The sequence below is a fragment of the Narcine bancroftii genome, chromosome 1, assembly GCF_036971445.1.
Source record: "Narcine bancroftii isolate sNarBan1 chromosome 1, sNarBan1.hap1, whole genome shotgun sequence".
NCBI lineage: Eukaryota > Metazoa > Chordata > Chondrichthyes > Torpediniformes > Narcinidae > Narcine > Narcine bancroftii.
This window is the reverse complement of record NC_091469.1, coordinates 263,692,251-263,718,422: the sequence shown is the minus strand read 5'-3', so window position 1 is coordinate 263,718,422 and position 26,172 is coordinate 263,692,251. Positions and strand designations below refer to the sequence as shown.

General features: G+C 41.3%; 1 protein-coding gene and 1 pseudogene across 1 annotated transcript in view; one reads left to right on the top strand and one right to left on the bottom strand.

Moving 5' to 3' along the window:
* Window positions 1–14,003: 14,003 nt before the first annotated feature.
* On the bottom strand, window positions 14,004–14,558 carry LOC138751388 (cysteine-rich and transmembrane domain-containing protein 1 pseudogene; annotated as a pseudogene).
* Window positions 14,559–16,467: 1,909 nt separating this feature from the next.
* The window catches only part of LOC138755614 (fibulin-1-like), a 98,649-nt gene continuing 88,944 nt past the window's right edge, over window positions 16,468–26,172 (top strand). Inside the window, exons 1-4 of the mRNA XM_069921972.1 lie at window positions 16,468–16,520; window positions 18,681–18,775; window positions 19,749–19,838; window positions 20,129–20,188. Of these exons, the coding sequence (XP_069778073.1) occupies window positions 16,468–16,520; window positions 18,681–18,775; window positions 19,749–19,838; window positions 20,129–20,188 (298 nt within the window). The remainder of the gene's footprint in view (window positions 16,521–18,680; window positions 18,776–19,748; window positions 19,839–20,128; window positions 20,189–26,172) is intronic.

Sequence of the window (26,172 nt, the reverse complement as noted above, 5' to 3'; positions counted from 1 at the left end):
ATATTACAGCACAGTAGGCCCTTTGGCCCACAATGTTGTGCTGACAGGTTAGAAACCTACTCAACAAACTAAACCTTCTCTACCTTACACCCATAACCTGTCTAAGTCCTGCTGTAACCTATGACAACCTTCTACACTATCCACAAAATCTTCAATCTTATGTTGTATGCAAACTTACTGACCCATCCCTCTACTCCTTTGACCAGGTCATTTATATGTTAAAAAAAAAATGAAAGAGCAGGGGTCCCAGAACTGATGCTGTAGAACTCCACTAGTCACTGACCTCCAGGCAGAATACATTCCATCTACTGCCACCCTCTGCTTTCTGCAGGCAAACCAATTCTGAATCCTCAAGGCCAAGTGTGGATTCAGAAGGTCTCCCAGCCACACTTGGTTGGGTTTCACCAAGGCTAGTCAGCTTTAAATTTCACAGGCAATCTTTTTTTTCTCACTTACTTATTTTTCTGCTGCAATTAAAACCAAGTGGTTTAGGTGGATCAAGGTTGAATCAATGCTCTGGCACTAATTGCCTCGGCTAACTAATTTGAGTACTAGTTGATGTTTGTGACTTCATAATTGCAGTACAAAGAGCTAAAGTGGAGAGAAACCATCTGATTTCAGTTGCCACAGCAGTTGGCAAAGTGGAGGAACATACAATAGCCCCTTTCACACTTGCAAGTGATCCCAGGAATCAAACAGCAATTGGCCTTTAAAGTGGCAAGTGTGAAAGCAAAATTAGCTCAACGCCGATGTCAGATGACGTCATCTTATGCTAGTGATTGATGGCCTCGACCCGAGTACAATCCTCAGCATCTGTAGACACCGGCGTTGCAATCAGGCAAGTGTGATACGGGTAATTGCATTGTGGGATTGAAATAATCCAAGTTTTTGCTTGAGTGCAGGAAGAAAAGATCAAAATGAAGGTATAAACTTTGTCATGGGAAAATCGCAGTGGGGGAGAGAGAGAGGAAATAAATAGCAATAAACGCAATAGTGGACAATTTTTAAACCATGTGGGGAAAATTGGCAGCACAGTAACATACCATTTATAAAGACAGTGGGGAGGAAAGCAATGGTGGACTTGACTTACCAGAATGCTGTGCAGCAGAGAGACCCCTCTATGTATGCAGCTGAGCATACAGCCCTTTCTCTGCCACATAGCTTTTTCCGCCATGATATTTATAAATTGTCTGCGATAGTGCTACCAATTTTCCCCACACGGTTTAAAAATTGTCCGCTATTGCTATTTAATGCTCGCACTTTCCCAAGGTCCCTTATAAAGGTTTGTATAGGTCATCACAACAACAGGGGCTGAAGGGCTCATACTGTGCTGTATATTAATGATTAATTTTGTTCAAATATTAGATCCTAATACATTGATCAGGATTTAGGGCAGGTTCACCATCACTTGATGCATCATGATGAGTAGAAGATAGAACAGTCCTAACCCCAGGGATGGCTCCTTGCAAGTGTGAAAGCGTTCATTGTCCCAGTTAGGAGTGGTCAAGTGTGAAAAGCCAAATCCCCATTCCAATCCCAGGACACTGAACAGCCAATTTAGTGGGATGCAAGTGTTAAAGGGACTATGGTCTGCCTGCTGTGACTTTTCTTTCCTTGCTCAGATGATATCAATATGTTTGAAGTACAATTTTTTAAAATTTTGTGGTATGTGCTTTGATTTCCTCCATCCAACCTTCTCTTGAGCTTGTTCAGTCTTTGCTTTCTAGTGTCTGTGGGCAGATGATGTGAGAGATGTATGTTGTTTTGTTAATGGATTGACACTTTGGCACTCTGCTCCTGGTCTTTGCCAACAGCACTCCATCATAAAATAGACATTATAAGAACTCATTGATGGCAAGATTGTGGAGGTAACCTGCATCTACCCAACCAGGGTGCTATCAAGCCATTTGTTGGGTGCAGCCAACATGGTACAATAAGGGTGATTAATGACTGAGCTACACACCTGATATGGGCTAATGTTAAATGAATCTTGACATTTGGTACAAGAAGAAGGCAGACAGCCTCTGCAAATTTAGCTTCAGTTGTAAGAATGGATTCAAATACATCAAGGCACGTTGCATAACATCAAGCCATGCAGATAGAAGGAGACAATGTAATCCTCTGTTCATTTAAAGAGAACTGAACTCAGATGGGTGAGCTTCAGTTAGTCTGGATGTAGAAGAGTAGATAAGAAATTGGGAAAAGGCACCCAGAGGTCATTTTCCTAATTCCTTATCCAATCACCATTGCTTGGGAAGCTCAGAGACTATTGCTAGCATGATTGAATTCCGCTCTGATGCCTATGTGTTTGAATAGATGCATTGACTGATGTAAAAATTAGACACCTAGGTGAATTGTCAGTGGTTAACTGTTAAATATGGACAAGATTGGATATTTTCATTAAAAGTAAACCACTTGAACCAAGGGGATTGCATTCAAAAGTAAACCTGATCCATCACAATTTAGTTCACAAAAACTGTTCAGAACTTGTGCTAACCTGGAATTCTTTTTCCTTCAGGACCTCTACATTTTTCTTGATTCATTTTGCAGGCCAGAGCTATCACATTTCAGCAAGTTGCACCCATGGAAGCATAATCTGTAATATGTCTGTCAGCACTGCAGTCTCGAGCTTCAATCCTCCCAATAATTAACTCCAGGGTCATTAGTTTTCCACACTATATCAATAAATCTCTGTGTTTCAAGAATGTGGCTAATGAAGGGGCAATGTGGACTCCACTGATGTAAACAATCTCATTCAGATGTTGGCACCTTCCAGGTTGTCCACCACACTTCATACTCCTGTAATGCTCTGCTCACCAGTTTGCTTTCAGTCATGTTTAAACTTTTCTTTTGCAGAAGCTTACTAAGGCTTGAAATTTGTTGCCAGTAAATATAGGAGTTTTTTTTTCCCTCCTTTGGATCTTCTACGTGTACATTAATTATAGAACAGGATAATTGCAGAGTAAGTTACCGCTCCTATACATCAACCTCTGCAACCTCGACCTCTTATAACTGTTTGTCACAAATAAAACACTTTATTTTTGCTGTTGATGTGTTGTATCTCTGTATTTGATTGTTCTAATGCAATCCTGGCTTGTCCTATGTTGTTCTTCCCACTAAACTTTGACTTAACCATAAACAAAAAAAGCTGCCTTTACTCATTCGTGATTATGAATTGGTAGGAATCTATTGACTCCTGGTTTCTGAATTCTTTCAAATCTGATAGTTTATTGACGAAATAACAACTGCTGCGATAAATATGAACGTACAAAAATAATTTGATCAGTTTGTCAGAAAATACTGATTCCATGCATTTCTTAATGTGTTACTGACTTGGACTAACATTCATAGGACATAATTTGTAGCTGGTACAATTGTTGAATGTGTATTGATTGCTGAGGAGGATATTGATAAACTTCCAAGGAGATGTGACCAAGACTGAGGAATTGGCAGACAGGTAGCAGATGAAATTCAATGCTGAGCAATGCATTGTTATATTTTGAATGAGAGTAAAAAGAAAAAAAAAATGAGAGTAGGAAATGTAAATTAAAGGGCACAATACTCAAAAGGAGGGGACAAACTGGAAGGTCTGTGAATATGTATGCATTATTTGCATTATATGCAGTCTCTTCAATCTGAGGCGCCTGCAAGCTCACACCAAGACACAAGAGAAACTTGTCCGTGAACTACTCTTTGCAGACGATGCCGCTTTAGTTGCCCATTCAGAGCCAGCTCTTCAGCGCTTGACGTCCTGCTTTGCGGAAACTGCCAAAATGTTTGGCCTGGAAGTCAGCCTGAAGAAAACTGAGGTCCTCCATCAGCCAGCTCCCCACCATGATTACCAGCCCCCCCACATCTCCATCGGGCACACAAAACTCAAAACGGTCAACCAGTTTACCTATCTCGGCTGCACCATTTCATCAGATGCAAGGATCGACAATGAGATAGACAACAGACTCGCCAAGGCAAATAGCGCCTTTGGAAGACTACACAAAAGAGTCTGGAAAAACAACCAACTAAAAAACCTCACAAAGATAAGCGTATACAGAGCCGTTGTCATACCCACACTCCTGTTCGGCTCCGAATCATGGGTCCTCTACCGGCACCACCTACGGCTCCTAGAACGCTTCCACCAGCGTTGTCTCCACTCCATCCTCAACATCCATTGGAGCGCTTTCATCCCTAACGTCGAAGTACTCGAGATGGCAGAGGTCGACAGCATCGAGTCCACGCTGCTGAAGATCCAGCTGCGCTGGATGGGTCACGTCTCCAGAATGGAGGACCATCGCCTTCCCAAGATCGTGTTATATGGCGAGCTCTCCACTGGCCACCGTGACAGAGGTGCACCAAAGAAAAGGTACAAGGACTGCCTAAAGAAATCTCTTGGTGCCTGCCACATTGACCACCGCCAGTGGGCTGATAACGCCTCAAACCGTGCATCTTGGCGCCTCACAGTTTGGCGGGCAGCAACCTCCTTTGAAGAAGACCGCAGAGCCCACCTCACTGACAAAAGGCAAAGGAGGAAAAACCCAACACCCAACCCCAACCCACCAATTTTCCCCTGCAACCGCTGCAATCGTGTCTGCCTGTCCCGCATCGGACTTGTCAGCCACAAACGAGCCTGCAGCTGACGTGGACTTTTTACGTCCTCCATAAATCTTCGTCCGCGAAGCCAAGCCAAAGATTTGTTGAAATAAATAACAACAGAGCCGTTGTCATACCCACACTCCTGTTCGGCTCCGAATCATGGGTCCTCTACCGGCACCACCTACGGCTCCTAGAACGCTTACACCAGCATTGTCTCCGCTCCATCCTCAACATCCATTGGAGCGCTTTCATCCCTAACGTCGAAGTACTCGAGATGGCAGAGGTCAACAGCATCGAGTCCACGCTGCTGAAGATCCAGCTGCGCTGGATGGGTCACGTCTCCAGAATGGAGGACCATCGCCTTCCCAAGATCGTGTTATATGGCGAGCTCTCCACTGGCCACCGTGACAGAGGTGCACCAAAGAAAAGGTACAAGGACTGCCTAAAGAAATCTCTTGGTGCCTGCCACATTGACCACTGCCAGTGGGCTGATAACGCCTCAAACCGTGCATCTTGGCGCCTCACAGTTAGGCGGGCAGCAACCTCCTTTGAAGAAGACCGCAGAGCCCACCTCACTGACAAAAGGCAAAGGAGGAAAAACCCAACACCCAACCCCAACCAACCAATTTTCCCTTGCAACTGCTGCATTCGTGTCTGCCTGTCCCGCATCGGACTTGTCAGCCACAAACGAGCCTGCAGCTGATGTGGACTTTTTACCCCCTCCATAAATCTTCGTCCGCGAAGCCAAGCCAAAAGAAAAGAAAAGATTTGTTGAAAGTTGCAGGGAAGGTTGAGAAAATGTCTTCAAGATGTATAAATGCATGAAGTGCAAGAGTGAGGAAGTGATGGTAATATAAGAGCAGCGTGGTTAGTGCTGCAGTTACCACAGCGCTATTACAGCAAGTGACCGGGTTCATATCTGATGCTGTCTGTTAAGAGTTTGTATATTCTCCCTGTGTCTGCATGGGTTTCCTCCAGGTGCACCAGTTTCCTCCCACATTCTACGACGTAGAGTTCATGGGCTCATTGGTCACATGGTTATATTTGGGTGGCGTGAGCTTGTGTTTTGGAATGGCCTGTTACCATGCTATACTTAAAAAAAAAAGGAACAGGAGTAGACTATATGGTAAGATCTTGGCTGAGCTCCATCTGTCTGGCTTTTCACGATAACCATTGATTTTCCCCTGCGATGCAAAAATCCTCATAAAAATACTGAGAGACACAATGACAGTTTGATGCCCAGCTGGGTCAACTGTACTTTAGAAAGATGTAATTAAAGGCAGAGAGAGTGCTGGAGAAATTCACTAAAATCACTTCAGGGAAAAAGGACTTTGGTTATATGGAAGAGCGAGGGTTGTTTCCTGGAAACGTGAGTTTGCAAGGGGATCTATTGACAGTATTTTTTTTTAAAGTCACCTTGAAAAACACAATTTTTGAACAATTATCTATTAAATTTAAACATTTTTTTTCCATTGCTTACAAATTAGGAGCTTCTTAAATTCTTTCACTTTGAAGCTTCCCTAGGACTTGGATCCTAACTATATTTGGGAAATATATAATTTTAAACCTAATCATAAAGGACTGCTTTCAGCCTTTTATTAATTACTTTTAAGATCTCGGGATAGTTCCCTGGGTGGTATTAAGAAAATGTGGGAACAAGACTTTTAACAATCATTTGGTGAAACTTCATGGGAGTCTATTTGGAAACCTGTTTCTCTTTGTGCTTGGCATTCATTAATACAATTTAAAATAGTCCATCAGGCACACTTTTCCAAGGTTCCGCTAGCTGAATTTTATCCTAACATCTCTCCTAAATGTGATAAATGCATAACCGAAGAAGTTATCTTGTATCATATGTTTTGGTTATGTCCCCTCTAATTTCTGGCAAGGGGTATTTTATACTATCGTTAGTTCTTGATATGAACTTGCCTCCTAGCCCTTTTTTGTTTTGCTATCTTTGGAGTGAGTGGACCAATGGATTTAACATCGACTTCTTCGCAATCCCTCATAGTGGCTTTTGTTTCCCTCCTTGCTTAGAAGGGCCATTTTGCTGAGATGGACAGATGCTGTCCCTCCCACTCATAATCAATAGTTGTTGGGTGTGATGGCATGTCTTTCTCTAGAAACATTAGGTGTTCTTCTACTGGAATGGATTTTAATTTTTTTTTCTCTGAAGTCCTTTTCTCAATTACTATCAAAACTTGTAGATAATTAGTCTTGACTCCCTTGTTGTTATTATTAGTAATGCCTCCTTAACTTGGCCAGCAGCTCTCAAGGGGTGGGGTTTGATTCTTAGTTTGGAACTTTTTTTTTCCACTTTTCTTTTTTCCAATTAATAACATGGGTTCATATGTACCTGTGCTCTGTTATTCGATACTTGTAACATTATTAATTTACTTTATCATTGTTATCATATGGATTTTGCATATGTTAAAACCAATAAAAAGATTGAAATAAGAAGAAAAACAGACTATAGCTAGAGAGAAAGTTTCCAAGGGTGAAGGAATCAAGGATGAGGGGAAATGAGCATCTTGGTGATTTTGGGGGGGAAATCAGAGATAAGTGGTTCACTGCCAAGTTAGGAGGGAAGATGGATTCAATTGTAGCCTTAAAAAGGGAGTTGAATAAGTGCCTGAAGAAAGAAGTTACAGGTTAATGAAAGCAGAGTGAGGGGTGGGACTAACTGGAGTTAGATGCTGTGGAGTGGCAGGCCTTCTGGCCTCGTTTTGTGCTGTAACCTCTCTGATTCTGGCTTCTTAATCTTGCCACATCTCTTTCAGTACCACGTTCTTCTGCCATGTCCTTTATTCTGAAATTCTCTTGCTGGTTTTTCTCTCTGTTAAAGCTATTCTCAATACCTTGATGAAGGATTCAGGCCCCAAATTGATAATTTCTCTGTGGGTGATATTATTAATGTTAAGGTTGAAGGGAAATATGTGGAATAGTTTCTGCACACAGATGACTAAAGGTGAAGAAATATGATGAAGCAATAAAGAGATTCTCCTCTTGGCTGCTTTGTGTGAGAATATACATGTTTGGGTAAACAAAAAAAATCAGAGGAGCTTTTTATGATGTAATTTGTTTTACAAATACATTTAAATTTCAGAGGTGGAATATCAAAAATATTTTACATTGAATGATCAAGAGAAGATGTGGACAGAATAGAGGAAGACATTTGTACTAAAATGTGAAACGGGGGACTGAATTTAGAGGTTTCACGAGAAGATCAATAACCTTGAATATTTGTTCAGGTAGGTTGTTGATGGAAAATAGGAAATGCTTTTGGAATGAGGCAGGCACATGTTACATTGTAATATGGGTCATGAACAGAACTAACACTAAAATAGATTTAAATAAAATCTTTCTGCCCTTGCATGAGCCCTTACTTTATTTTCCTCTTTCTTAAATCTCCTCCCAGCTTGTTTCTCTTACAGCCATGCTCCACTTTGTTTCTCCTGAGCAGACCTCTGCCTCGTTCATGTTATTTCCTGCATTTGGGTTCTATTTCTGGCATCTAATTTTTGGAATTCACTGCTTTGACCCATGTTTGAATCAGGGGTATTTTTTGGTGTATGGGACTGAGTGGCCCTGATAAAACCCAGAATGACTGTTGCTGCACCAATATTTGGTGAGTTGGTGCTCGTCGGACAGTTCATAATGTTGTTCTTCGCTTGTAAAATGATTGAGTTGTAATCCGTTCTGTTAGATTTTTTCCCAGCCTTTTATGAACAACCCATACCTAAGCAATTTTCCACTTTGTCATTGTATTACCATTGCAATTATTCTGAAAGTGCTTGGCTAGAATGGTATCCCATTTTATAGTGCAGTTCTTCAGTACTTGATCCACATGTTTCCATGACCTTTATCCAGTGCTATCAACAGTTTGGATAATTTAGAATTGGTCATATTAGCTGGAGACCAAGGTGGGGATTTTAACTTTGAATTGGATCATCCGCTCATGATTTCTGACTGGACAAGATTGTGAAGCACATGTCATCTCTAAAGCAACCAAGGGTTTAGACCCTGTGGCCATGAGGATGATCTTGGGCCTCTTTCTAGGACAAGAGGGCATAAATTCCAGATGAAAGGGCATCAATTTAAAACTGAGATTGGGGAAAAATGTATTTAGTCAGAGAGTTATGAGTCTGTGGAATATTGCCACAACCAGCTGAGGAACTGAGGTGGTTGGGTGTATTTAAGGCAGAGATTGACAGGTATTTGATTAGTCCGGGCATCAAGGGTTATGGGTTGAAAGCAGGGCAGTGGGCTGAGTGGGAGGATGGATCAGCTCATGATTGGAATGGCAGAGCAGACCCACTGGGGCCAACTTCTGCTCCTATATCTTGTCATCTTTCAGGACTTGATCTGTCTGGACTGCAGAGCTTTGATCTGCTTTGTTAGATGCAGCATTCAATAGAAAGAGCAAAGCAATATTGCACTTACTGTTTTGTATACTTGTGTTACAGCCTCATCAGGTTGACCCCATTTTTGTAGCATGCTTGATTCTGCCTTGGTGGGTCTTTCTACACTTCTCATTGAACCAGGATTAATACCCTGCATAAAAGCTAAGATAAATTCATGGACATGTTGTGCTAGGAGGTTACAGATTGTGATGGTATATATTTTAACTCCTGCTTATGGTCTACAGTGTCTAATTTTGAGCTGCCAAATCTGCACCGTATCTCCCATTTCTTTTATTCAACTGGATGTGCATCAGAATAATCTCACATTATTAAAATAGACTCCATATTTATAACAATAGGAAAGTCAGTGCTGGAATACCTGTGACATTTAAATATAACACACTGAAAATATTATAATACTGGTTCACAAATTTGCCTTTCACTCATCACCAATCCTGCTTTTTGTCACAAGAATGGGAATTAATTTGTAATTTTAAGTTTTTAATTTTCCTGGAAAACCAAATTCTTGCTTTAGGTACAATGAATGTAATTTGATCTGCTCCATATTTTCTATGTACCCCTTGTCCCACCTCCCCTTGAACAACATTTGTTTTTGTATGAGACTACTATAAAACATCTGGTTTCTCAACTTGCCGAAAGGCCATGATACTGAAATTCACCATGTTCTTCTCCACTGTCAGCAGCATAGAAGCAAAGGGATTTCCAGGCAAAGTGATTCCACATAATCTGAAAAATGCTGAAGAAGATCTGTGTGGTGAGATAGTTATGCTAACTACTTCAGTGTGGGCCTACTTGGGTGTGGACGTGGGCCTACTTGGGTGTGGACGTGGGCCTACTTGGGTGTGGACGTGGGCCTACTTGGGTGTGGACGTGGGCCTACTTGGGTGTGGACGTGGGCCTACTTGGGTGTGGACGTGGGCCTACTTGGGTGTGGACGTGGGCCTACTTGGGTGTGGACGTGGGCCTACTTGGGTGTGGACGTGGGCCTACTTGGGTGTGGACGTGGGCCTACTTGGGTGTGGACGTGGGCCTACTTGGGTGTGGACGTGGGCCTACTTGGGTGTGGACGTGGGCCTACTTGGGTGTGGACGTGGGCCTACTTGGGTGTGGACGTGGGCCTACTTGGGTGTGGACGTGGGCCTACTTGGGTGTGGACGTGGGCCTACTTGGGTGTGGACGTGGGCCTACTTGGGTGTGGACGTGGGCCTACTTGGGTGTGGACGTGGGCCTACTTGGGTGTGGACGTGGGCCTACTTGGGTGTGGACGTGGGCCTACTTGGGTGTGGGTGTGGGCGGACACTGTCAGAACCCCTTATAGGATCTAAAAGGCCGCCCGAACTTGAAGGATTCAGATAATGAGGAGAATTATGCACAAAAAAACCCAAATCTATTAAAAAGGAATATAATGCTGTGAGTTTATGCAGAGGGGCAATGGCAGCAAGAAAATTGACAATCCAACTACCAGTCTGGTCAAAAAATGTGATCATAACACATGGTTAGGCCTGTGGACATCCTGTTTTCCACCATGACCCCTATTAATGGCAACTAAGTGAGAACTCATTTGTACAATACATGTATATTTATTAGAGCATAGTGCCTGCTCCTTTAGGGAGTTTATGGTCATATTAGATGGTGTTTCTGTGGGGAAATATCATAGTATTTGAATGTTCTTCCTTAAATGTGTTAGCTTCTGTGGCAGCTAACAGCATTTGGGATACCTCAATGGAAATTGAAACAACCAGACACCCCCAAGGCATGAGAATAATTGAGAACACCTCCTTGCTCAGGTTAAAGTGACTAAACTGCTTTTGAACTTAATTTTTTTGTTCCCCAGTTTGATGCATCTTCGGGTCTGAGGGTTTTGTTTGTTTCTTGCAATAGCTTCAATCGTTCTTTGAGTTTGTGTCATTTTGAAGGCACTGGTGTGATGAGGGTTGTAATTGAATCCTGATGAACACATTAACTACTTGGCCAAGTAACTACTTACATGAGCCAGGGACTATAAGCTCCAAGTTCTTGTAAGTGCCTGGCAAGCCTTCAACTCATCACCCACTCAGTCATGCAGTCAGCAGCTCATTTCAAGTAACACAAAACACTCAAGAAAGGCAATTATTTAATGGAATGGGTTTGATTTCTGAAATGTGCTGTTGCACCTTGGTTTATGTTTTCCTGGATTGATTGTAAACTTCTAAATGTAATTTTCAATTGAATTTTTAATTACATTTTGCTTTTTATTGGAAATTTTGTAGACTGGTCAGGAATGAAAATGAACTGGAGGGTGATATTTTGTTCCTTTGGGATTCTCAACTACAAAAGTGAATAGTTTATTTGATCATTTGGGAATTATAAAATTGGTATGAATGGGAAAAGGTCTGTAAAATTTGGAATGGCAAGCTTGCTATCTGTTTGTTAACAGCTCCTTCCATTGGATTTTAAATTAGGAGACTTGACTGTTGGTCCCCATATACTTTAATCACATGTGCTGTAAGTTCTCATTGAAAAAAATGACATCAGATAAATTGTATGTATGTGCCAAAGTCAGTCAATCCTACCCTGATTTTTCTTTACTGACGTGTATATTGGAAAAGGAGGAGATTGAAGTTAATTTCCAAGGCACTTTGTATTTGAGGAGCCTAACTTTCTGGATTCACACTTAGTGGTCACTTGAAAAACATACCAGCTGGTTGGTGGTTCCTGTGGAAATCCAGCATAGAAAAAAACAAAGAATATTTTGGAGTAGCCTGGAAATTGTATCACTTTTGTAAATTAAGAGAATGTTACCTTGCACATGCTGTACTGAACCTCCTCCTAACTTGCTCACCTTCATTTCTTTTGTTCCTTAATGTATTTTCTTCACATGAACATGTTTGTAGAACTGACTCAAGAGTTGGTTCAAGAGACTGACTAATGGGTGGGTAATTATTATTGCAGAAACCAGCCTTCAGAGTATTTAGTCAATGGGAATGGGAACCAGATGTTTTTCAGGTGATATCGGACTGCTCAATGGGTGACTTCCTAGCAAAATAGAGCCCAAGTAGGATAAACATCATTACAGTCTTAAAAACTTCAATAAAAAAAAAATATTAACAGCATGAGCTTTGATTGGAATAGAAGTCTTCATTCACGGCTTTTTTGAAATGTTTTGGAAAAGGTTACTCAGTCTACCGAAATCAGCACTCAAAGGAGTTTGCAGGGATCCTGCGAGATATTTAAGAAGTTTTTTTCTTTAATTTTGTTTAGTCAATCTCTGAGAAGTATTGGACCTGAATTAAGTCTTTGTTGTCTTTTTTTCTCTTAAAGGGGCTTCAACTTGAGCAAAATGTGTTTGGATCAAACTTCCTTTTTCATTCATTTACCAATGGTTTGAACTAAGTATGGTTCCCATTTTCAGGTTAGGTTGATTTGAAATATCCCTGATGACAGCCCCAATTGTGTTCATTAAAACTGCCCTGCTGCCACACCTTATGATTGTCTGTTTCTGCTCTAGTTCATGGGTTCCATGTGAGACAGGAGCTGCTTAACATGACGGACAACTGGACACTTTGAAGACAGTTCTAGGCTCTTCTATGACACCAATGAAGGAGGCTTTCAGAACATCCTTGAGTCATTTCCTCTGTCAACTTGTTAATGCCTTGCTATAATTAGAGTCTGAGCAGAGTATCTGTTCGGGAGTCTTGTGTCAGGCATGTGAACAGCATGACGTCTCTGTTGGAGCCAAGTGAATGGAATAAGGAGACGAGGTGATATGCTTTACTGTCATATAGGCTCTACCGGCACCACCTACGGCTCCTAGAACGCTTCCACCAGCGTTGTCTCCGCTCCATCCTCAACATCCATTGGAGCGCTCACACCCCTAACGTCGAGGTACTCGAGATGGCAGAGGTCGACAGCATCGAGTCCACGCTGCTGAAGATCCAGCTGCGCTGGATGGGTCACGTCTCCAGAATGGAGGACCATCGCCTTCCCAAGATCGTATTATATGGCGAGCTCTCCACTGGCCACCGTGACAGAGGTGCACCAAAGAAAAGGTACAAGGACTGCCTAAAGAAATCTCTTGGTGCCTGCCACATTGACCACCGCCAGTGGGCTGATAACGCCTCAAACCGTGCATCTTGGCGCCTCACAGTTTGGCGGGCAGCAGCCTCCTTTGAAGAAGACCGCAGAGCCCACCTCACTGACAAAAGGCAAAGGAGGAAAAACCCAACACCCAACCCCAAACAACCAATTTTCCCTTGCAACCGCTGCAATCGTGTCTGCCTGTCCCGCATCGGACTGGTCAGCCACAAATGAGCCTGCAGCTGACGTGGACTTTTTTACCCCCTCCATAAATCTTCGTCCGCGAAGCCAAGCCAAAGAAGAAAGAATATAGGCCATGAACTTTAAGGGCTTGAATTTAAAACCCTCATGACAAAGGTTGTCCTAGTGCACAGAATGGTGAATTTCATCTTAGATCTTTGCTTTTATTGTGTGTGTAGGCTCCAAAAATACAGAAATCATTCAAATTTTCCAGGGTCTCTTCATGTATCTGTATTGGCAGATGTTAAATATAAAGCTTGGTATTTGGCCTCTGAATGTGCAGATGTGCAAGTGTCTTTTGCTACTGCAGCTTTATGAGCTGCAGTGATTGCATCTACTCCAGGAAAAAAAAACTGTAGGTAGAATGGTTTCTAAAGGGCCCACCCTGCTTGAAACCTCAGTTCTTCAGAGACTGGCTTGATTGCCTGAGGACATTGAAGAACTCTGAATGATTTTTTTTTTGGTGATTAAACAGCTGTCTTTAATGTGGAATATTCAGTTCCAGTGATGTATAGTAAAACAGTACAATGTTATTCTTTATCTAGTAAATAACTTCACAGGAAATTTTACACAACATACAAATCAAATGCAACTATTAGGTATCAAATCCATTACAATTTGTAGCATATTTAAAAGTTTCTACATAAATTAAGTTGCTCTTTATTTGGGGAGGCCATCAAGACATTACATCACACTAATAACTTGCCATCCAGTTATTTAATTAAGCTAATGTCATTATTTGACCAAGAAGAAATTTCAAGCAGGCACCTTTTAGGATAAAACAAGTTTAGTATTCAAGCTTTGATTTGAAAGACCAGAGGTGGGAAAATCTTGATGTGGGACTTTCAATGTAGCTAAGAAATTTTTTAGGTCAACATATCCCATAGGCAACAACAGCAGAAGGCAGACCAACATGCTGTCAAACATGTATCCCCAGTATCATTCCTCCTGCGATCTTCTACAACATAAACTGTATTTTTTGGGACATCTGTGTAAACCATTCCTGGTTGAGATGGTGCATTCTGCCAGCCATATTGTGGATATCCTTGATATGCAGGCTGCGCTCCTGGAGGAGGTGGATAACTAGGGTAAGCAGCATTAGGACCTGGACCATATTGTTGTGGATATGCTGGATATGGACCTGCTGGGCCTGGCCCAGGATAAGGTGGTGGATTCTCAGTCATGTAGGATGATGACGTGAAGTACTTCTCCCTCCGTGCTTTGTCTCCCTCCACTCCACCTGGACGCCACTGCTCCAAGAACTCTGAAAATTTGAGTCACCCTCAGCAAACTATCCTTAACTTTCTTTGGAAATCTATTACCTGCCAGGCCTGGGAAGAGGAGGGGAATCTCCTGAGAGGTCACAGCTGCCAGAATCATGACCACCGATAAGAAAATGGACAAATCTGATTGGTCATTGGATGTGGGGTGGGGGGGGGGGGATTGGTCAAGTTGGAGGGTTGTTGATTGGATTGTTTGGAGGGAGGAATAAATGGGTCCACCAAAGGGAATCAGTTCCGGGCAAGCAGCGTGGTTGTGAAGGCCAACCTCCTGCCCTGTGTCCCGCTCCCCAAACAAACTTGACAGTCTTCTATTGCTGGAATGTGGGCTCCCAGTGATCAGGAGGAGGGAAGGGGTAAAGACTGATTGTTGTCTTGCAACCTGTGTGTATGGTGGTGGCGAGGGGCACCTAATATGGAAACTGTCAGGCAGCAGCTTGGTTGGTGTGTGGCATTTTTTTTGTGAGTTTTTAAAAACTGGGTGCGCCGATGTCAGTGGCACCCCTAGGGCGCCACTTTACCTAGATATGTCATTGGTTTTGAGATGAATGTGTGACAAAGGAGCAGAAAGCGGCTAAGGATAGGGAAGACAAAATGCATCAAACATGGGAATGGGAGCCGGATGTTGATGACATGGGCTTGATTTACCCAAGTATACCATCTGTTAACTTACTAAGACCTGGAAATGCAGGTAATAGAAGTGGACCTCCCAATTATCACCTCAACTGCTAGAGGAAAGTGGCCATCAGTACCCAAAAAGAAGTTATGTAGACAAAAGAGAGAAATGTAAATTGACTGGGCAAATACATAAAAAGTAAATATTCAGTAATAAATAATGTCCAATGTCCTTAAATGAGCCTTTGATTGAGTCTGTTCTTCAGGGGTCTGATGGTGGACCTGGTGGTATGAGCACGTCTTGGATGGTTTGGATCCTTGATTATTGCTGCTGCTCTCCAATGGCGGCATTCCATGTAGATTTTCATGATTGTGTGGAGAATTTTGCCTGTGAACTGGGGTATCCACTACCATTTACAGGGCTTTCTGCTCTGAGGTAGTAGTGGCACCATACCAGACCATGATGCAGCTGGTCAGCACACTTTCCACTATAGATCTGTAGAAGTTTGCTAAACTTTCTGATGTCTGCCCAAACCTCTGCAAACTCCTGAGGAAGTAGATGCCCTGATGTGCTTTCTTCATATGACATTAGTATGTGGACTCCAGGAAATGCCCTTTTTAAGACGGTGACTCCCAGGAATTTAATTTGCTCAGTCTCTCCACCTCTGAGTCACTCAATGATCACTGGATTGTACGTTCCCATCATAAGGTCTGCAATCAGCTCCTGAGTTTTGGTGACATTGAGTGAGAGGTTGTGTTAGTTCACATTCAGCCAAGTTTTCAATCTCCTTCCTGTACACTGACTCACAGCCCTCTTTTATACAGCTCCCTACTGTGGTATTGACAACAAATTCGTGAATGGTCTACTAATGGCGTAATCACACTCTTATGGGCACCAGTACAATTGAGGCCTTTTTAAAGTCAGTGGATACAGCACGCTGTTGGTGTGAGATGTTGAAGATATCCATGAAAATATTGGCCAGTTGAATAGCACAGGTTTTCTGTGCTAGGAAATATCCTGTGTTTTTTTTTCTTCTTCTTCTCACTTCGTGAACAGAATGTCCTGGTTTTAATGCATGTCTCATGAAAATAATTAGTTTTATTTGTAATTTGAAAAAAAGTTGCATGTTAACTGCAGAATGATTATCTTCAAATTCACTGGTAATGTTGGGTGTGGTGTGGTGCACTGTTAGACAGAATCAGACATACACAAGGTAAAGACTATATAACAGGCTTTATTTAACAAAGACTTTCATAGAGCCAGGATGGCTGTTGCTGCAGTAACTCTGAGTGAGACTTCGGAGGCCGGTGCAGGCTTGTATCCCGGAGGATGATTGACACCTGACCGAATGGGGCTTGATCCATTTGGGTTGACTGAATGACAGCTGACCAGGTGTTGTCCTGTCCCCCTTATGCTCCTGCAGGTACTGAGGTTGCCCCCTGCAGTAGGCTGGTGGTGTACCCCCACATTGGGTAAATGAAGCTCAGGTGCAGAACCACCATGTTATCACTGAATGGCAAAGCTGGTTTGAGAGGTTGTATTGACCTTATTCCTATGTTCCTGACTAAATGCCTGCATTGTGTTTTTGAAATTAGGTGGGAGAATTAGTTGAAACAAGACTAGTTTGACATAATGAGAATTTTTTTAAATCTCAAGGCACATGCAACAATTTCAAATGATTAAAAAAATATTGAACCTGAGGAACTGATCTCTGGCTGTGATATTTCACAAGGTTATCTCAATGGAATTCAGAGCACAGTGTTAAATATGACAGATGTTGGCATGTGCAATGCAGCAAGTGTTCTGTTGGGGACCTTGATGTAAAGATGGATGGAAAAGGCATCCAGCTTAATCATTAAAAAATGAAAATTGTTTGTTCCTTAGGTTGTCAAAATACTTCATTTAATAAATTACATTTGAAATGCTGTTAAATTTCCAGAGGCAGTAATTATTTTGTGCATAGCAGTTTTCTACAAAGATTAATGTACCAGTTGGATAAAGTGCTCCTGGTATTGGTTGAGCAGTTGATTTTACCCAGGACATTGGAAGAACTCTTCACTATCAGATAATGAGAGCAAATAACTGAGCAACAGCATGAGCCTCAGCTTAATATTTCATCTCAAAAGTTGCACCATTTTCAAAGCACCATTTCTTACTATTTCCACTCAAGTGTTAGTTTGTCGTATATGTTCAGATCTCTGGTATTGTACAAGGAAATGTTCAGAAGGTAGGTCCACTGGAAACTCTTCTTGGAGCTCCCTATTAGAAATTCTCAGGCAGTACTCACTTTCAAGATCCCTCTGCTGTAATGTAATAAAACAGTGAAATATTACACAGAATTTAATCTACCGTAAGGGAGACAAAGATTCTCCATCAGCAGAAATTGCGTGATTCCCTTACAGTCCAAGAAAGAGAGGCAAAAGAGAGTCCGTTTTCCCCCCCAATCCCAGAGTCACTGAATGTCCATAGATCTGTCTGCTGCTACTCAGACTTCAGTCCAAATCAATGGCAACCTAAGTATTTGATCCAAACCTCTGATACTGATCAGGAAGCCTTCGGCGCCCTCGCACCTTGGTTCTGATACCTGGTACCCCTTCAGCCAGTCTGCAGCATGATGTGAGTCCTTTGACCAAAATTGCTTGCAGCCTTTGTGGGTTCCTCGCCTTGAGTTGCCCACAGGCCACTCACTGCCTATGTGTTCTTCAGTCGCAGAACCCCTCACTAGTCCACCGCTGTAGTTACTGTTCTGTAAGGTAAGATTTAAATTTAGACATACAGCACGGTAATAGGCCCTTTTCTATCATGAGCCTGTGCCGCCCAATTACATCCAATTAACCATCTTTTGAAGGATGGGAGGAAACTGAAGGAAACCCTGGCAGACTCGGGGAGAACATACAAATTTCTTACGGAAACGTGGGATTCTAATCCAGATCCAGGTCGTTGGCGCTGTAACAGGATTGTGCTAACTGTGCCACCCGGAGATGTGACTAGAATTCAATAGTGCTTGCAGTCATCTTTGGGGGGAAAACAAAACCTTTGAAATATTTTGAATATCAAATAAAGTTTTATCCATAAATTGATCAGCACTTGGATATTTCTTTTACGTCAATCTTAAAAATCATCATTGTGTAGAAATGCAACATATCGCTGAAGATCTGCTGTGGTTAAACCTAGATGCTGTTTTGAATTGGCCACCCACTGGCCTTTGTTAGATAAAAGCAATCATGAACAATGGAAGTTGAAGGATGAACTTCATAACAATTGTCCTTGTTCAACCAAGCCAGATTAATTGACCATTTATTTAACTACTATTTGGTAACTGTTCTGTGAGCAAATGGGATTTCATATTTGCCCATGAAATAGTAGTGAATTACTTCTTAGCTTATCTCTTTGGCTATGCTCCCTTTTGGTGATGTAGTGTAAATGTTCATTCTTCTATTTGTTCAGCACATTAGCCATTTCTTTGTTTCTTTGTAGGTATCGCCATGGTCCTCATATGTGCCAGTCACGATATGGGAATGGATGCTGCCTGGGATGGAACCGAACTCGGGGTAGTGGACTATGTGTGATACGTAAGTGATAGAATGCTTAAAACTTGGTTCCACTTTCTTCACCTGCTCCAAAATTTGTATTCTGTTGTGCATTTTCTTTTGTTTTGGTCAGACATTCTATCAATGCAAATCGTATTGAGAGAAAGGTAACCGAGGACATTTTCTACGAACATTGTCATCTTTTGCCTGTGCCTATGACCGGGAATATGGTATGATACATTGCCAACAATGCGCTTACTCACTCATTCACTTGGATCTTCTCTGACTCCCACTATCTCTTAGACAGAGGTGCAGATGGAAGAGACTCTCTCGCTCCTCTATTGTCATTCTCACCCCTGCCCTACATGCCTTTGCCACTTCACATACACAATATCACTTGGCTCTTGTGCTCATTCACGACCACATCCCTGAAGTTGACAACATTTGTTGGATATGATTGAAAAGGACTTTCTGATCCCTCCCAGGTGGTAGTGCTAAATTGTTTGATTTAGTACTAAAGCTTGTGTGGCATTTGCTGTTAAGGCGGGTCTGATCCACTTGAAAGATGCACACATTACATGCCTGTCGATTAGTCTCCAATTCCTATCCCAAGACCCTCTGATTTCACTGTTGTCCCCATGGTATCAGCTGATAATCCTCTTTTTAGCCATCCAGTTCTTCACCTTCTGATTTCCTTCCACATGCCACTTCCACTACGTCAGGCTTCTTTTGTTTCAGAGTGTTGAACACCGATGTCTCTTTCAATGAGAGCATATTCTCAACTTTTGCGGTGCAGACAAGGCAGTATTGATGGGAGTATCCTTTTAAGCACACATTTTTTGACCTGATTATGACTGTTGAGATAAAGTGCATTGGAAAGGCAAGCAATGGTTTCTAAAATAAAATAAATTAATTGATTGCAGACCGTTTTAAAATTTAACTGTTGTGGATTAATGCAAGCATTTTCTCATGGGAAACACTTGCATGTTAACCATGACCTTTCTTTTGTTTGTAGCTGTATGTTCCTTGGGATGTGGGAATGGTTACTGTGTCGCACCCAACCTCTGCTTCTGCAGAGGAGGTCAACAAGGAATCTCCTGCTCAGGTAACCATAGCAGCTATCAACTTATTTTGAGATTGTGTACTGTATATGCATTCTTTGGGTTAGAATGAGATAGGAAGTTGGAAAGAGGCCTTTATTTTTGTGTGGGAGATGTGCAGTATTACAAGTTTATTGAAATATATCTGGTGCATATTCTCTGCAATGGCATTGACTTGGGAGGGGAAATGTTGATCAATCTTGTCTCTTTTAATAGTTCATAAATATTGGAGAATCAGATGCAGTGTTTGGGCTGAGATTTGATTGATATTTTCCTGTGTTTTTTTAAATTTCAGATGATGGAAGGCCCAGTCACCTTTTCAGTGATACATTATTAAATCACTCAGACATTGATGGTGAGGAAAAGTTAGCTTCACTTAAGCTCTAAATTGGTAAAATTGTGTTTGCAACAGAGTTGATGGGTACAGTATTAATGAATACTGAGTTAAGAGAAGTTATTTCAGTGTTCAAAGTAAAGGCTCCAAATATGATTATGCAAATTGGCAATAGAATATTTAAAATTAATTTTAATTTTTTTGGGTGCTTTAAGGGTTACCTTGTTTGAAGAATATACATTGAGTGGTTTTTGAATAGAATTTAAGATCTCATTTTTGTATCTAACATACAAGATGACCCCTGTTTTTTTTTTAAAAGTGTAATTTGAGTGTTTAAAGGGTCATCTTGTATGCAGAAATATACGGTATCCCTCCATTCCCTTCATATTCATGTACCTATCTAGAAGACTCTTAAATGCAGCTGTTGTATCACTTCCTGGCACCTACGACTCTCTGTATAGAATAGTTAGTTACCTGCTCATCTCCCTTAAACTTTCTTCCCCCTCCCCTCAAATGCATGTTCTCTATTGTGTAATGCTTTTCCTCTGGGGAGGAGATTCTGACTGTCCACCTTATCAGTGCTGCCCGTGATTTTATAAACCTCAATCAACTCCTCCCTCAGCCTCTTGTCCTCCAGAGAAAACAACCCAAATGTGTCCAATCTCTCACCAATACTCATACCCTTTAAACTTCTTTTTCACCCTTTTCCAAAGCTTCCACATCCTTCCCATAATGGGTAACCAGAATTACGCACAGCATTTTAAATGTAGCCAAACCTATCTTTTACATACCTGCAATGTGACTGCCTTGGTACTCAGTGCCCTGCCCAATGGAGAAAAGCAGACCATTTACCTTCTTTACCACCCTGTATACTTGTATAACCACTTTCAATGATCTAAAGACATGGCCCCGCAGATCCCTCTGCACAATAATGCTTTTCAGAGCTCTGCCATTAACTGTATACATTCTCCTTGACCATTAAATAATGTTATTTTTGCTTTCTTAATGTATAATTGGGACTCCTTACACATTGACTTTCCTAGATGTCAAAACTGGTACAGGAAATTGTTTCAGATCTGATGAATCAAAGCTCTTCTTCAAAGGCATCCATGAGCCAGCCAGAAATGTGAAATTTATCAATTTTTTTTAAAAAGAGGTGAAACACGAATGTCTGCAGAAGCTGTGATTGTGGTTAAAAATAAAAATGCTGGAAGAACTCAGCAGGTCTTGCATACATCTATAGTTTCCAATGGTTCAGACCTGGGCCTTTCTTCAAGATATGAGCAAAAAGCAGGCAGGTGCCTGGATAAAAAGATGAGGGGAGAAGGAAAGAAAGGGGAAGAAGAGGAGCACAGACCAACAGACAAAAGGTGATAATTGGACATGGATAGAAGGACAGGAGAGGATAGGAGAGAAATGATTGGGGAAGGTTTGGCTCTTTAAATGCAGAACTGGACGAAAGAAGATGGAGGGAAAGTGGGAGAGAGAGAGAGAGGAAAAGAGAAATTGGGATGGGAAAGGGAAGAGATGCTAATTGAAACCAGAGAAGTTGAAGTTAATGCCATCTGGTTGGATGGTGCCCAGACGTAATATGAGGACTTGTTCCTCCAATTTGTGGGTGGTCTTAGTCTGGCCACTTAAAAATTTTATTTAAAATTAGTAGAAACAGATATAATATTACAAGCCCCAATCTTTCCTTAAACCAATTCATTTAAGTTTCCTGCATACTTTGAATAGATCCTACTTCTCCTTGATTCATTTTTATTCATTGATATTTCCCTCCTCAAAATTTCAGTCACTTGCCTTGTTTCATGTCATCTGGACGTCGACAATAAGTAACACAATTAATTTGAGCACCCTGGTGGGTGATTTCAACACATAATGTTCCAGCTTGTCTGGCTATACTTGCGCTTTGCGTGAGGGGGAAACAACCATATCCTGTGGTTTTAGAAAGCCAATAAATGCATCAATGCAATATGTATTTCCTTTGGCATAGAAAGAGGCTCTTTCAACTAACTAGATCTTGGGCAATACTGTTCCTTCTAAGATTTCCTGTAGCTCACTCTCCCCTTCTTCCTATCAGCTCTCCCAGATTCTACCACTCATCCATGCATCAAGAGATATTTACAGTGTCCAATTTACCTCATGCGAGAGGAAATTGAAGCACCCCAAAGGAAATGGGTACCGTCACAGGGAATACTAGAATTTAGGATTAAGGGCAAGTTGCTGAAGCTCTGCCTGCTGTGCCACTCTGTCCTGTTGCCTTTTAAGAGTTTCCTTAACTATGAACAAGAGCTGTAAAATTCAAATATGTATTTTTTTTTAAATTCCTGAGTGCAGGTGGAAAGATATTGTTGCAGTAAATGGGTGACTAATCCAAGATAATTTCCCACATAAGCTAAGGCCTATTCTGTGAGGCCAATTACTTGCTGGATTGGGTCTTCTGGATGGTTGTCTTGGGTAAACTTATACCTCTCATTTTGTTTGTTTTAGATTGGTCACAGTGTTTGAGGTACCGAAAGAAAATAGACACACACACCGAGAGCAGTTCAGTTTATACAAATGTTTATTACAAATTCAAAAGCTGATTTCACACTACAATATGCAAGCCCTTGCCAACTATACTTATCAATGCTTGGAATGGTCCCAACTGCCGAAGCGAGGCAACAACCGGTCACTTGTAGTAGATTGTTGGGGCGCCGGTAGCAGCTTCTCCACCTCCCCCGACTGGGATATTGGCTGGACTCTAGAAGTTGTTCTTCTTGCTGAGAGATGTTGCCACCTCTCGGAGAGTCTCAAACTTCAGCAGCGGGACCATGGCTTATATTACCCAAAAACTGCTTACCCAAGCACCTATTCCCAGCACAGTAAGAAAGATAAACGAGCAAGCTAGCGTGCCTAGGCTTCTATCAAATAACGTAATTTTTAGCTTATCACCTTGAATACAATGGTTTATTTTGCATCAAGGCTAGGCCTCTGATAGTCTGTGACCAAAACAAGCAGGAAGATTAAATGTTCTTGGTACACAGATGTCCTTTCGTCAGATAACTGAATCTCTGGCCCCTCGGTGGAATTTAGCTTGTGTCTGCTGATTCTAAAAAACAAACAGGTTGTCAGCCTTGCAGAAGCAAAGGCTGCAAAAGTAAAAAAAACACGGTTTAAATCTTGCATTACAATGGTAATTGGAGGTAAATGCCTGAATGTACCTTTGAACGTTGAGGTTCATCGTGTGGAGGAGCTGAAATAAATGTAACCTCAGTGGAAATGGTGCAATTAAATAGACTGAAGCATGGAGAAATAATTCTGAATGTTATATTTTTGATGAGAAGTAAATTGGTTCTAATTTAAAATTCTGCTACAGAAGCCTTTCTGTTGGCTGATTATTATTATTTCATTACCATCTACGTGCTTCAGTTTCCTCCCACATCTGGAATCTATGTTGACATGTATATCTTTGTCACACATAACTAAAAAAAGTTTCCATTCATTCTTTCCCTTTTTTCTCTCACAAAGATAGTTTAGGAGCCTCAACCAAGGCTTCAGCCATCATTAAGTTTCCAGAGCCCACTCCTCCATTCAGTAAAGCTCTAAAAAGATTGGAGCAGGGGCAGACAATATGCCTCTTCAAGCCCAATCCACCATTCTGTATTTTCATGGCTGATCTGATTTTGTTTTGTATCAATTATTTTGCCTGTTCCACATTAACTCCCTTCTAGTCAAAATCAGTATGGATTGAAGATCGGCTGACTGATAGGTAGCAAAGAGTGGGAAATGAAGGGGGCTTTATCTGGCTGGTTGCCGGTGCTGGTGGTGCTCCGCAGGGGTCTGTATTGGGTCTGCTACTTTTCACGTTGTATGTAAATGATTTAGATGACAAAATTGATGGCTTTGTGGCCAAATTTGAGGATGAAATTAATCTAGGTGCAGGGGTTGGTTGTGTTGAGGAAGTATGCAGAGGGGGTTGGTTGTGTTGAAGTATACGGAGGGGGTTGGTTGTGTTGAGGAAGTATGCAGAGTGGGTTGGTTGTGTTTTTGAGAATGGGCAAAGAAGTGGCAGATGGAGTATAGCAGAGGGAGGTGTATGGTCATGCACTGTAGTAGAAGGAATAAAGAAGTTAACTAGTTTCTAAACAGGGGAGAATTCAGAAAGCAGAGATTTAAAGGGACTTGGGAGTCCTAATGGAGGATTTGGTAAGTGTTAACTTGTAGGTTGAGTCAGTAGTAAAGAAGCCAAATGCAATGTTAACGTTCTTGTTGAGAGGACGAGAATATAAAAGTGAACATGCAGTGCTGCACCTTTACAAGGCAATGGACAGGCCACATTTGGAGTATTTCAAGTCGTATCAAAGGAAGAATGTGCTGGTGATGGAGAGGGTCCAGGGAGGTTTATGAGAATTATCCCAAAAATGAGAGGGTTAACATATGAGAAGGGTTTAATGTCTTTGGGTGTGTATTCAGTGGAGTTTCAAAGGATGGGGCAGGGGGAATGTCGTTAAAATATTCTGAACATTGAATGGACTAGTTGGAGTCAATGTGGTGAAAGCATTTCCAGTTGTGTGAGAGTCGAGGACCAAGAGGGCACAACCTTAGAATAAAAGAATGTTCCTTGAGAGCAGAGATTATGAGAACTTTTCTCAGAGGGTGATTGATCTGTGGATTTCATTACTACATTGAGCTGTGGAGCCCAGCGTTGGGTATATTTAAAGCAGAGATTAATAATTTCTTAATTAGAATTGGACATCAAAGCTTATGGGGAGTAGACAGGAGAAAGGCTTTGAAAGTCCATTAGACTGCAGGATTTAGGAGAAGGATTCGCTCATTTGGCCCATCAAGTCTGCTCCACCAACCAAATCGTGGCTGATGGAGGAAAAATATATCAGCCATGATTTGAATGGTGGAGCAGACTTGATGGGTTGATTGGCCTAATTCTGCTCCTTTCTTATGGTCTTCACTATATTCAATAATTTGGCACCTAAAACTCTCTGGGATAAAGAATTGTAAAAATTCGAAACCATCAGAGGAAGAAAATTCCTGTCTTAAATGGGCAAATATTTTGAAATTTGGCCCATTGTTCCAGATCCACCCATAAAGGGAAATATCCTCCCAGCATGTAATTTGTCAAGCTCTTCCAGAATCTTACAAGCTGCTCAGTAAACATCTTTCTATAATTCTTAACTCCACAGAATGCAGGCTCATCTACACCACACATCCCAGGTATCAGTTGAATGAACTCTGAGCTGTGTCCAAAGCAAGAATTTTTAAAGACCAAATTGTATGAATATTCTAGAACTGGCTTCACCAATGACCAGTTACATTTCAGCATTTCATCTGAACCTGAAACCTCAACAATTATCGACCACATTTGCCATTGTATGACTCACTATGCTTGGTGCTAACTACCTGCATTTTATACACAAGGACGCCCTAAAAAATTCAGTCATGTCAATTTAAATACTTTGAATTTCTTAATCCTCATTTCCACATTCCATCTTAGCTACACATCCCTTATTGTTGACCATCAGAGCTCCAATTGCTCCAACATTCACTGTCTTTTCAGTAATGAAGTGAGATTTCTTGGTTTGGGGGAAAAAATATACCTCCTGTTTTGAACTTATTTTGATTATACCCTCAATTGGGAATTTATGGTTATAATGTTCTTGATTTTCCCTTATAAATCCCTTTTTATATTTTAAACACATCATTTCTTTTAAATTAATATATTATAATTTTCCTTTTCAGCCATAATATTAGGTTGTAAGTGTTGGCATTGAACATCCAGGCTGTTCATTACCATAGAACATAAATCTTCCTAGACTGCATATCTCAATAACATATATTTAGCAAATACTATTCAGCATTAAGATTTATCTCATAAAATACAAACTTTTGGGTCTGTATTGGGTAGAACATACACTGAGGTTGGAATTCTGACAGGGAAATTTTAATATATAGATTACCTTTTGGATGGCATTTTGCTTAGATATCAAGCATAACCAGATTCTTTC